The sequence below is a fragment of the Cryptomeria japonica genome, chromosome 5, assembly GCF_030272615.1.
Source record: "Cryptomeria japonica chromosome 5, Sugi_1.0, whole genome shotgun sequence".
NCBI lineage: Eukaryota > Viridiplantae > Streptophyta > Pinopsida > Cupressales > Cupressaceae > Cryptomeria > Cryptomeria japonica.
Window position 1 is genome coordinate 223,602,095 of NC_081409.1, and position 13,671 is coordinate 223,615,765.

General features: G+C 36.6%; 1 protein-coding gene across 1 annotated transcript in view; it reads right to left on the reverse strand.

The window, feature by feature from the left end:
* LOC131031075 (C2 and GRAM domain-containing protein At1g03370) overlaps positions 1-13,671 on the reverse strand; it is a 167,297-nt gene that overhangs the window by 124,870 nt on the left and 28,756 nt on the right. Inside the window, exon 5 of the mRNA XM_057962102.2 lies at positions 9,972-10,088. Coding sequence (XP_057818085.2) covers positions 9,972-10,088 — 117 coding nt within the window. The remainder of the gene's footprint in view (positions 1-9,971; positions 10,089-13,671) is intronic.

Sequence of the window (13,671 nt, forward strand, 5' to 3'; positions counted from 1 at the left end):
TAATCAGGATAAAGACTTTTAATTTCAAATGGAATAATGACTAGAAATTGAATGTCTTCTCCCCTTTATCACCAGCCCTGACATGATTTGATTGTACGAAACCTTGATTTTCCTCACATGAGCTGGGCTCAACCCTTGTGGGAGCCGCATTCGTCTCCACTCATCTTAGTGAATTTTATGACCAGCAAACTGTCCTTTTTTCTTTTCCTGCACATGAAACAAACCTGTTAGCAAAAATGCATATTCATGGTGACTTTCCTTTGATCTGATCTTTGCCTTTTGGAGATTCCTTCATGATGCGAGCTATATGCATTCGATGTATGTAGGGATCATATATATATATGCGTGCATTTGTACATATGTTAGAAATGCAGCCAGCTATTGCTTAGAACAAAATGTTCTAACACATTGTTTGTTTCAACTTTTTGCAGATATCAGAAGGAAAACATCAACGGACCAGGGTGGAGCAGCAAGACAAAGGCTACGACGAGCGTCTCTCAACTGTTCCAGTCATTCAGGCAATGACTGGTTCCATTTTTGACATGCCTTTGCCTCATTTCTTTTTCTTTGTACTTGCATACATATATGTATATTTCCTTTCTGCATTGGATGTACGTAGCTAGTCCCACGGCTCCTTGTGTGGGACGCAATTTTGAATATGAATAAAATACTTTTCTTTTGCAATGAGATGTTTTTCTTTGTTGTTACAGAATAAAAGTACTTAGAAACATCATCTTTAAAACACCAAATAGAGAATAAGTATACACTAGCTTTCTTTTGTTCATGCTAGCATTTCTCAACCTATTTTTCAGCCAGGAGCGAAAAATAGGTAACAGTTCCCGAGTTGTGTGTCGAGCCTACAAAGGGAGGTGAAAGATAATATAAAGAGGGGCAGAAATTTGCAAAGAGATCGCCATTCGCACAATTTGCCTCATGAAGCCCGGGTTTTCTCCTTTTAGTGCAACCCCAGGTTAAGGTAAAATGACAAAAGAGGGCAAATCCGGGGTTTTTTAGCAAAAGTGTGAACTTTTCTTCACAAATCATTTCTGCATTCTTCCTAAAATCATTGAGCCTTCACCAAAATCCGATCGAAGCAGGGCAAGGGAGGCGTTTTGGCAGAGAATCCATTCTTATACCTCTCTATTTGTGTCGGATTTCCTCCTTAGGCCATGAGTTGCATGATTAAGCAAAAGGGGCGTTGTGAAATTCACATATTGTTTTACCTCTCAAGGCATTGTTCAAACAGCAGAAGGTTAGGAGTATAAGTCGCACCAACGAGCATTTGCAACAAATAGAACAATTCAGCCACTTTCAAGTATGCCCAAGTCCCAGATCAGCTAGTCGACTATGGGGATTGCTTGCAATCCCACGACTATGAAGCAATGAAAAACCTCTCACCATCAATCAACTAGTCTCAAGTTCCAATCATTGATTTGGAAGCTATAATGGAAGGCCCTAGGAGATACACAGATTCCTAGCTATATCAACAGATTCAGAAGTTAACCCATGATGGGATACAATTCACCTACAACCTGATGGGAGGCTTCGAATCTCACTCGTCAGAAGACGAAGAGGCATCAAGTGCTGCGAAGGAAGAAGAAATGGAGAGGAGGCCCAAAAAGAAGAGAAAGAAGACGAAGACTAGTAAGGGAACATGAATATCAAAAAGGTCTAGGAAAGATCCATGCCAGTCGCCTGAGGCCCTTGTGCGGGAAAAGATACCAGTAAGAAGGCCAGCTGCTGTCACCTCATCAAAAGATCCTGACTCAGTTGAAGATGTAGTTGAAATGGAGCGTCTACTTACTCCTCCCCCGAAAATTGATTTGGTTGTCACTGAGGCAATCGATTCCCAGGAGCCTAATGTGCAAAAGGCGAAGACACAGATCATCGATCTGGATGAACTTGAGAATCGAATCCAGGAAGGGGAGATTGTGCCAAATGAAGAGGTAAGAAGGCAAGAGGACACACATGAGGAGTAGGAGGAAGTAGGTGATATAAAGAATGATGACGCAGCTGAACGGGATAAGGAAAAAAATAAAAATGAGGAGCCCCACGAAACTGAAGAGCAACAGGTATTGGAATTCACTCAACAGTTGCTGAGTGAAGTTGGGGAGAATTCAGCTGTGAGTAAAGAGCAAGATACAGCGCCAAATCAGCCTCATTCCATGATTGATCAGCTACGGATAGATAGTGAATCTGCTAAGGCATCAGGAGAGTAGGGCAGAGAGATAGCAGTCACTTAAGGGCATACTGTCCCTCACGAATGGTTACAGACCGAGCCCGGAGGAAAGCCATTGTGAGGCCACTAGTAAGCCTAGAAGACCTATTCTCTCGAACAGGAGAGCCTCAAACTAAAGGTAAATAGAAACTGAGGACATATTCCAAGATTACCAAGGATGCTCAAAAAAACTGAACATACATATTGCTACTCCGCCTGAAGGCAAATCAGCCAAGGAAGTTGCACTGGCCGATTATAGTGTTATGTCAATCCCACTGGGAAAGGCGACAAAAGAACAAGAAGTGGAAGAGTTCAAGGACTCCGTGCAGACCATATTGCGCCAGCTGGAAAGGATGGCTGCCGAAAGAGAAATGTACAAGCCTCATGCACTGCAGGCTGGAAACTACATAGATCACTTATTGAAGCCATTGCAGCACGCTAATGAAGCTTATGACCCTCCTCTGGAGCTGGCACAGAAAACAACGGCAGAATTTGAGAGCGTTCAAGACACAGCCAAGGCAACCAGGGAATGGATGGAGGATATTGCAAAGATAGGAAACCAATTAATTAATGATCTGGTTTACTGGGGAGCGGGATGCAAAGAGGACCTTCAGGACAATTAAGGCACTCAGGAGCAAAGTTGAGGGGACACGGGAATCAGTTAATAAGCTATTGCCCATCATGAAAGCACTATTCTGGACTCACTTATCGATTCCTACAACACAGCAAATTTTTGAACCTCAAGATTCTGACACCTTTGAGGGCCGGTTTTGGATTTTGGTGTTGAAAGGTGATGTCATGGACATCATTGATGAGGGATGGGAAGATAGTGAAGCAATCCTGCTTCATGTTTGGAATAACTGCGCAGCTATCTTGAAAAGGTTGGCTGGTGAATGGAGACCAGATATGGACGCAGACGAGTTCAGAGTGCGCTGGAGGAGCCAAGTGAAGAAGGAAGGGGATACATACACTAAAGATGATTTAACATGCGCCAGCAGATTCCACACGGCCATCCAGGATTATAAGACCAATGGGCTTGATTGGCTTCAGCAACTAAAAGAGGTAGATGATCACTGTATAGATTTCAGTTTCTAGATGAATACCCCAACTATGTCTCCTCTTCACGAAATTAAGGCCGTCTACGTGAAGTTTCAAGAGCACGTTCGAGCAGAGCGGGTTGCAGGCCAAGACATTTGGAAAAAGTACCTAGATGGAGAAAATGATTTTTTATTGTAAAGGGGAAAATATCTACTTTGGGATAATAAAAAGTGCATTCCCAAAGTTAGATATTTCTCCCCAACTACCAGGGTACTCTTTTTAGTTTTGAGCTCCGTGCAATGCACTTTTTGGGGGGACAGTTGTATGGTAGGTAGTTGATTAGTTGCTTGGGAGGTATGTCCCTTATTAACTAGGTATGGGTAGTCATACTTTTGGGGAAGAATCTGAGCCATTTGTATTATCTGGGCCATTCATCCAATTTTGAAATTCTATTTAAAGGGACTAAATTTCCTTATTTTGTAACTCTAGAATTGTTGCAAAAACTCTGTAGAAATGTTTACAAGTTTTATGGAATTCCAAGCTATTCATATTTCTTGTGAGTGCATGGTTTTCTCTTCTTCATTCAAATTTTTGTAACGCATTTTATTATACATAGTGTATTTGGGAAAATATTTAATAGGGATTTCTAGTTCATACCATTAAGGATTTGTTGATTGTCAATCCCTTTGTATGGTTAGTCTGAACATATTCATGCATCTAGTTCGGCTGCTAAACACTTTGATGAATGTATATTTTAGATTTTGTATTAGTGTTTAAAAGTTTGAAAATCCAACTTTCCTTTGCAGATTGCTCCAAATTATACTAAGTTGTGTTTAACTGGCGAAGTATAATATGGTAATGTTCGGATCCCCATCTATTTGCCCACATAAGATATTTTAGTTAGATTAGTTAATATTTGCTTCTTTTTCTCTCTTTCTTTCCTTTTTTTTAAAAAAAAATTGAAATTGCAGACCATAAAACAACATCATGCATATGAATAATCTAATGAAAGCAAGACCTATAGAGTCTTAGGGACCTTGTATGAACTCTGAAACTCATTCTATCTGTAAAACGTAAGTCCCCCTTGTGTCTACCAGCAAGACACATCAACTTCTGAGCCATCCCACAGTCAAGACCTAGCGAAATGAACCTTGAGGTTGCTTTCCAGTGATCATTTCAGTAGCACTGGAAATTCCTTACGCAAGAGAGATTGGCATTGCTATTGAATTCTATTTTGTGTTGATCAGAAGGAGTTGAAGTCTGACTTCAGATGCATCAACAGGTCCCATGAAGCCAAAGGGGCTTTGGCATTGACTCTGCTTGTAGGCCTAGGGTAGAGGGTCTCTTGGACACCTTATCATTCCTCTTACTCCCACTTTCTTATGGTTGAGTTCCTATAAGGAGTTGGACAAAACTATGGTTAGGTTAATGTTTCTAACCCTAAGTATAGAATTTATGCTTAATTGTTATGATATACTTAAGAAGAAATTGTATTTAGCATATTATAATAAGTCATAATTAATTTATCTAAGTTATGCAACATTCATTATAATAAGAAATATGTTCCTCTAGAAATGATTATGTATGTCTGCATCATAAGTGCACCCTAGTGGAGGAAGCGTATGGATGTCATGAAGGGGTAACGAGGGGCTCTTAAGTAAGCCATCCTTGGATGACCAAAGTGGCATCGAAGCTTGAGCGGCCCTTACACGGAGGAGTCAAGGAACCCGATTGCATTCCCTACCCATTCCCCCACAAGACATGATAAATAAGAGAAGTAGATTTGATAGGTGGGCCGATGTGAGCCAAGTGAGGCAAGAAGGTTGTAGAACGCAACCTTTCTTGGGCTTGGCGTAAAAATGGCTCCAAGCAAACCTTCATCTCTTCCTCTCTACAACTTTTATGTATTTTAATCTTAGTATTTTACCTAACCCTAACCATAAGATGAATATTTATTTGTATTTGCGCTTATGCTTTTTATGCAGGATTTACATACAAGAGTTCATTTTGTTTAACGAATGGATCAATTGGATCTACATGCAAGAGTTCATTTTGTTCAACAAATTGTTGATGGGATCTCAATTTGATTCTATGGTTGAACCAAATCTTCTCATGGATCAAGATAAGGCAAGCCATGTCATCTATTTTGGTTGGAGGAAGAATCATCAGACTACTGAAATCAGAGTAGCACAGCATCTACATGATGTAAACAAGTAAGGATGATTTGAAAATTCAATTCTCAGTTAGAGCTCGAAGGTCGATCATGGATATAGGATCCTTAAAATGTATCCATGTAAAGAATCCATGCGACATTGATGACCTGCTTATAGACAAGCACTACAAGATCGTCATCCCAGGAATCATCATGACAGTATAAGAATACTTGTGGGCAAGCATTTTCCAAGAGGGGGAGACTGTAATGTCCCCAACTTTAACCTTACATCGCTAGTACTTCTTCAATTATGTGAAGTCTCTAAAAGAGACAAAATTGCAAAATGAATCGATATGTTATTAAAGGAAGTAGGCAAAGAAGTGAATAATCTATTACAATCATATCATTATCATCCAAACTCAAATCAATAAACTAACAAATTATCATACCAAGCTGATCATTAAGAATGATTAAGTCATTGTGAGAGGTTAAGAGTGTGATTCAAGGTCATCATGCTTAATACAATTAGATGAAGTCAACCATCACTGCATATCGACCATACTTACAAAGAGTAATTAACACGACACATTGTCAATGGACAATTGGCAAAGAGAAGGGTTGGATAATCAAAGATACCATAAGCATCGCAGTGAAGAGTAGACCAGATTGAATCAATTGTCATCAGCAAAATCAAAAATATCCAATGCAGAACAATAACAGTACAAATAGTTGATCAATTGAAGAATAACAGCAATATCAAATAAAGACAAGGAGAATCCATATCGTCAATCAAGAAGGAAGAAGACTAAACAAACATATGTATAGTCGCCAAGCAGAATTAATGGTGAAGATCATCATCGGTCATCAATATTTCAAAGATCAAACCGCCTAAGGCATGAACTGATCATAATAGAAGATAATGAGTGGATCGATATCTAAATAGATCGATATCATAAGAAGAAATACGGCATGGAATAAACAGTGATCAACAAGAATGATAATGACTATGTTAAACATAAACTAATGTCCTTGTGAAAAGACACGAAGACAATTCATTGTCAGTGATTAGCAATAATGAAACATAAAGTAATGTCCTTCTGAAAAGACACAAAGACAATCCATTGTCAGCAATTAGCAATAATGAATGGGTGTGTTGACCATTGTATACAAACCCGAAATGGATTAATGCAGCGATTGGAAGTATTATGGAATGATGCAATTAAAGAAAAGACATGAGTCATGTCCTTTACACGTGACTCCTCATCCCAAGTACAGGATATAAAAAGGCAGTTCTATCATTCAATTCAAGGCATCAAAAATGGTTTTTATTTTATACTTGTATCCCAAATGTGGATCTGCTCATTAAAAGCATTTTTTGGCTAAGTGTCAAAGCAGGTTGCATACATTTCAGGATTAAAATCAGATACAGAACCACCATTGTTGCAAGCTTATACAATCATATCAGAAACAGCACCATTAATTATTGTTGCAAGCATATCATTTCAGATTAGGGACAACAACATATCACAGTAAGTGATATCCTCATATACCTCTGCACATTCATAAAGACACATATAGAATAGCAGACCACCATATCGTTCTAAGCGATATTTGGAAGGTAATTCCATTAGTTTACGGACCAAGATCAAACACAGCAAGCATATCAACAAGAACATTGCAAGTTCATATCGGATATATTAGGAAAAACAGAAATAATCCATTGATTGCATTACACCTAGTGCATATACATATATATATTGATCAAGATCATTTTATGCATAATTGCTAAATCCGAGATAGCATTAATATTGACTTCATATCATTATATTATAAGTGGGAAATCATTGTGTATCAAATCATTATTGCACTGATTATCCTTATTTACAAGTATTTACAGTGAAATTGAGGAAATAAGTCTCTTGCAATTGATTCTTATGAGTTAAATGTTCCTACTTCATAAATAATAACATAAGGGGACACTATAGTGGTATCAGACTTGGCAACATATATTTTTGGTACGACTCCCCAAGGTTGTACAACACCTTCCTTTGTTCCTGGCTTACCATACAACATCTTCAAGAGCACTCCGTATGTTGCCTCATCTACACCGCACAGCTTCTCATTTATTAAGTATGGCAACTTCTAATACGGCCATCTTTTTTGAAGTGGAGAGCATGACTTGATCAAAATTTTGACATCGAATCTCTATTTTTTGGCTTCGTCAGCATTATTTTTGGTGTCTTAAAAAATAAGAAAAACGATGTGTGCCATGGAGTTTTGCGTGGTTCTAAAGGTCTTAATTTGGACCCCTCAACCCCGCGAGGGGCGTTGCCCCTCAACCCTGCAAGGGGTAGAGACCCTTGACCTCGCTGGGGGCGCTGCTCCTTGAGCTTGCTGGGGTAGTTGCCCCCAGACTCCCATTTAATTTGTCCAATACACTACAAGTTTGGGGTTGCCAATACAAGTCATTGCCTATACTCTTGTCATTAGTCTTCCCAAATATTACTTGATGTTTACTTGTCATCTGGAAGATGAATTTTTCTTTTGGGGATGATGTAGTCGCGTACAATGACTATTGTTATGTTCGATAATATTGGATATCTGCCAATGCATTAATTGTTTGTCTTAAGTGGGTTGTCACTCTTCGATATTTATAAGCGTCGGTTGGTTGACAGTTGTGTTCTTCTTGGCAACTGTCGAGTCCTTTATATATATTGTATATGTCAAGGAAGGGAGGAAAAAAGAGTGGACAACCAACAATATATTATTATTTCCTATATTTAATTTATCACAGTAAACAACCAACAATAGCGACTCTTGAAAATCTTCTAATATGGTGGTCAAAAATACTTTTGAAATCAAAAAAGGAAATCTATTTGTTATAATAGAAAGCCGGAATGAATTGATTTCATGAGTTCTGAATGAATTCTAGCTATCCTCATATACTTTCACTTCTTCTTCAGCTTGGTTGATTGAAACTAAAGATGGATATTGAATTCTTTGTATGGTCATCTACTTTAAAAGGAGCCTTTAAAAACCTTAAAGATCTAAACAAATGTGTTGGTATGTTTAGAAGGTGACAGAAAGATGACAAAAATATATGCGTGCAACTTTTAATTTTTGTCAATATTTCTCAAATGTTGACAAAGTCTTCTAATAAGTGTGCCTATGCTGAACCGGACTTTATCTTTAGTGTGACTTTCCTTTTACAACTGATTCCTTCTACTTGATGACAAGGCATTTAAAAATCACTCCTTTGTTATCTATTAGTCATACTTGTCTTTTTATGGTGTGTTTTCCTTCATCTAACCACCAGTTCGTTAGGTCATCTCTTATGAGTTGTTTTCTTTTCTATTGGGCACCTATCTTTTCTAACTACCACCATTCATATCATGACTAGACATTTGAAATAGAAAAGGACAAATCTCTTTAATAAAGTGCACTACATTTGTTGATTTCTATGTCATGTTTCATAGGTGTAATTTTCTTACTTTAGTTGCCTATTTGGTTTTATTCTTTGATTCACTCGTGAAAGGTAAAATAGTTAACCCTAAGTGTATGGCGGTTCAGTAGGTTTGTCCCATAGGTTGACATGATTAATGCTTTGATACCAATTGTAATGTTCCTAAATTGGGATATACTTGATTTTTACCCAAAGTAACAATTCCACAACATAATTTGTTTACAAATAATATTCTATAATTAAAACATATAATAGCTATTGAAAATTTTTAAGTAAATAAGCAATTAAGTTAAAAGACATCTCATTATATATGGCAGGTGACTAAAGTAAAACAACTTTGGCTATCCAAGTAGCAATTGTACATATAGAACAAGAAAAGGGTAAGGGTGGTGGTCAGCCACAACAGTTATGGCATCAACTAGCATAGCATAAAATTAATTATCTTATGCTATGTACATCAAATTGTATAAAGGTGAGCATTCCATTGCTGGTGCATTTCTTCTATTATGTTATACACAATCATGACAGCAGGTACTATCAACCCTAGGCTCTACACTCCACTAATAAATATGAAAGGGAAAAATTCTAGGCACAACAGTTGAGAGTGATGGTCCACACATAACCTCGCCATGACCACCATTAATCTAAATTTACATACATAGTCCATGTGTACATAATATCTCATTTAATCTTATATTTATTTAACACATGATAGTGTGTAAGTACAAGTCATGACAAGATGGAACACTAAAAACGGTCAGTTTAGCAGCATTATAAATACTGGCACCTTCTTTGGAAGCTAAACAAAATTCAATATTCCTTTATTTGAACAGCACAGATAAAGCTCACAAGCTTTAGCTACAAGTGAGGACTGATTACAAACAGCACATGAGGATGAATCCGTCCTTACCATAATTTTCAATTACTGATGATTGAATATCTCCCTAATTCTCTAAGGTACTTAGAAAATTTGATACTAAAAATAAAAATAACACAATTCTTTTGTATCCTAGCTGTTAAAATTTTGATAAGCAAATGGAAAAGGATTGGTTGAATGCATCTTCTCATTATATAAAGTACAAAAAGGGCAGAGCATCAACCTGCAAATGAATTTTGCGCTTTAGAGCACACGCAAAGTCATTAATAAGAAATTCTTCAGGAGGAAGAGAAAACAATCGCTGGAATGATAAATTCTTCTGTGGTGACCGTCGAAGAATCTGCATAATTTCAGGGAATCAGATTACTCCTTTAATGTCATAAACCATTCATGTTCGAAAATTCAATAAGCAATGTCTGTATGTCAAACCTACTAAATCAACATCCAATTTTCTGACATTCCAAAATTTCCAGTGAAGAAAACATGTTACAACCTTAAACAGAATACTCCTGTAATGGATGGATGTTATTCTATCTTTTTATGTTGGTCCTGGTCCTGTTTTCTCTTTCTTGAAAACAATTAAAATTTACTATTGACATTTTAACATTCTATTCACTATATTGTGTATCGAAGTGTAATCTCTTTTCTGAAAATTTAAAACCTTTGTCTATTTCATCAGAATAATTTGAGAATGCATAAATCAATATAAATAGATAGGTGAACAAGTATAATTTTGATAGTAAAGATACAAGTTACAAAATTCCTTCAACCAGATTTTAGCAATTAAGGAAGATGCAGAAGGATAGTACTTAGATACCTGTTAAGCTAGAGTTTTAAAGGAGCTGTCACATAAGTATAACTGAGGACATGAGCAAGTTTTGAATCAGATATTTATTGCTAAGATTTCGATCACAAAAGAATTGATGCACTAGATGTTATGAGACATAGTTAATCCTAAAGAGCGATGCATTGTGCACTGACAACTCCCAAGAGTTTCCTGAATAGAAGGATGCCCTTCCATGCTTTAAGTGCAGCAGCAAGTGCTTCCATTCAATTGTTCCAATTTCTCACATGAATGGAGCCTTCCAAGGGGTTAAATTGCTTTATTATTTCATATCTTCTCAATGCATGATATTACAAGATCAGTTGGTTGAGTGCAGCACTCTCTTGTCTGAGTTGATCAACATTGAGAATTAAATTGATTGCATCTGTACAAGTCAATACACATTCATATAATTGCCAAAGAAGCCAGTCCTTCCTTGTTTTTTATGCAACTAGAAATTAATTATTGGTTGTCCTTGAGGACTTGTAAATTTCTCAAAACAATATTAAAAGCCTACTGAGTTTGGGCCTGGTGGACTGGTTCAAATTCAATTGGATTGAGAAAGCCATTCGGAGAATAATTTATGTTTACTTGAGTAATATGAATTGAGGATTCCTTGTTAGTGAAGTGTTCACTAGGGTGGACAGAAACTCTCAAAAAAAAGTGTTTGACATTATAGTCCACATTCTTTCTTGCTGTTATGTATGTCAGGAGAGGTTGTTGGGTGTCTTGGAGGACATTGGCTGGAAGAGAGGGGTGTTATTATCAAGAGTTATGGGAATATGGAAACTAATGGCCAATGGGTTGGGATAGTGAAAGGTGAGTACTGTCTGGTTCATGAGAAAATCTCTGCAGTCAAGGTAACTTCGGTGGGAGTTAATGGATTAGTCAAAAGCCAACTTTGCCTAATAGCAAGAGTATTTCAGTCTCCATCTAGAGAATTACAAACAGGTTAATAATCTTCTTAGGCTTCATCATCGAAGATAATGGTGACCAAGTATTTCAGTCTCCTTTATACCAGAGAGAACAACTTGATGAGTATTGCAGTCTCCATCTAGAGAATTAAAATATCTTCCTTTTTGTAATTCTTTACAGGCTGGTATTAATAGACACACACGAATAATATGGAGGCCTCACAATTGTAGATATTTCAAGTAATCTGAGTTTTCTTCTAATAGACATAGTTGCTTTGGTTTTAGTACTAGCATGTCAATAAATATGGGTAATGTTAAATGGAGAAAAGACAGTAATATCTCAAAGTAGTTCGTAGTAGTTACAAAAGCACTATGAATAGATTTTCTGAAAGTGGAAAAAAGAAAGGAATATAAACACACCTTGAAACGGAAACCAGTATAATACACAAAATTTCCTATGTGATTTATTCTTTTGTGAAGAAATAATTTTCCCATATACAGTCCAACAAGTAGCAATAGCTAAACCAAGTGCTTGCAATGAACATATGTAAATATGTTATTTTAGAAGCTCTTAGGGAAGGCAAATATGACACAAGTCAAAACATTGGAAGGCATGGATTGTGGACATGCAACTTGGGATATCATATGGATGAAGTTTCTAAAATGTTGTATGATCTTATAAATAGCTATTACCAAATCTTCATTCAATCACACTACACATATGGTTACTAAATTTGATCACATAACACTCTAGAAAAAGAATCTGAAGTGCCACAATTTTCAATGATGGCAGTAAATACGACATAGTATAGGGTCACACAACAAAATCAGAACACTATATTTCCCATTGATCTTCATGATTTAGAATACATACTCCTTTCTGTTATGGGCATAGATATACTAACATGCCGTGGGATTCAATGTCATACCAATAACAACATATTCCAAATTTATTCCATGAAAAATAAAATTTGCAATTCCCTACTTGACAAATACTGGTGATTATCACAAATAGCACTATACTACTATATATGATATTATCCTATGCCATGCACCATGCAGAGTTTTGTGATACCACACAAGGAAGTTCAAGATTTGGCAAAGACACACAAGAATGTTGTTAAAATATCACACTACACTAGAGGCCTTGTGGTAATGCCTATAAGCGTTAGACACCCAATAGAGTGATACAAGAGGTTTTGCATTATTGCATATGTCACCTAGGTCATTTCTAGATTCATATATGTGTTATATACCACTTAAATAGCCCTAAAACGCCTCTAATATGCCTAAATAAGCTATAAAGAGGATATGTGTCATGAAGGAAAAGATAATTTGTAGGAAGAAGATAACTAAGTGTTATTATGAAAGAATATGATGGAAAGGTATTACAAAGAGGCACTAAGAGACCACATAAGGAAGGGAAAGGAAGGAGATAAGAGAATGAAGCACATATAAGTGAGTGTGAAAGATATATGAGAGATTATGAAGGATATATAATTATATGGGTAAGGGGAGAAGATAGATGTGCAGAGAAAGAGGAAATAACTAAATGAGAGACTATATAAAAGAGAAAATATAGCTATAACACCCAAGCATATGTGACATGTATATCAATACTTGAGGTATGAATGCATAATGAATATGAAAGATATCTGATATGAGTAAAGAGATGAATGATTCTATCTATAATGTGTGTATGGATGTAAAAAAATTTACTTATAAGTTGATCTTTCACACTTTGTTTTACCCTCTTACTGTATCACACTAGGGTTAGTTTCTCTAACATATATAATCCAAGCCTTGGATCTGTATTTTACTTTCAACATTTGGTTCTACTTTCGAGAACCACTATGTTGGTACATACGAGGAAACTACAAAATTTGGAAGAAAGTTGTAGGAAAGAATCCTCTACAGAGATCAAGTATTAACAGCAATTATGATAGGGATGGAGATGTGTAGTAGAACATACTAGGTACTAACCCTCCAAGGGGGTTAGGCACCTAGGGGTTGACAATGGAAAGGCTAGAGATCTAATAATACATGACCATTGAGACAAATCTAATTTAAATGCTTGGAGATAAATAAAAAGGAAATTAAGGATGGATAAATTAAATCAATTCAAACCTTTATGGCAAAAGGGAATAACATGAGAGTACAAAAACCTATTACTAAAATCAAAATGG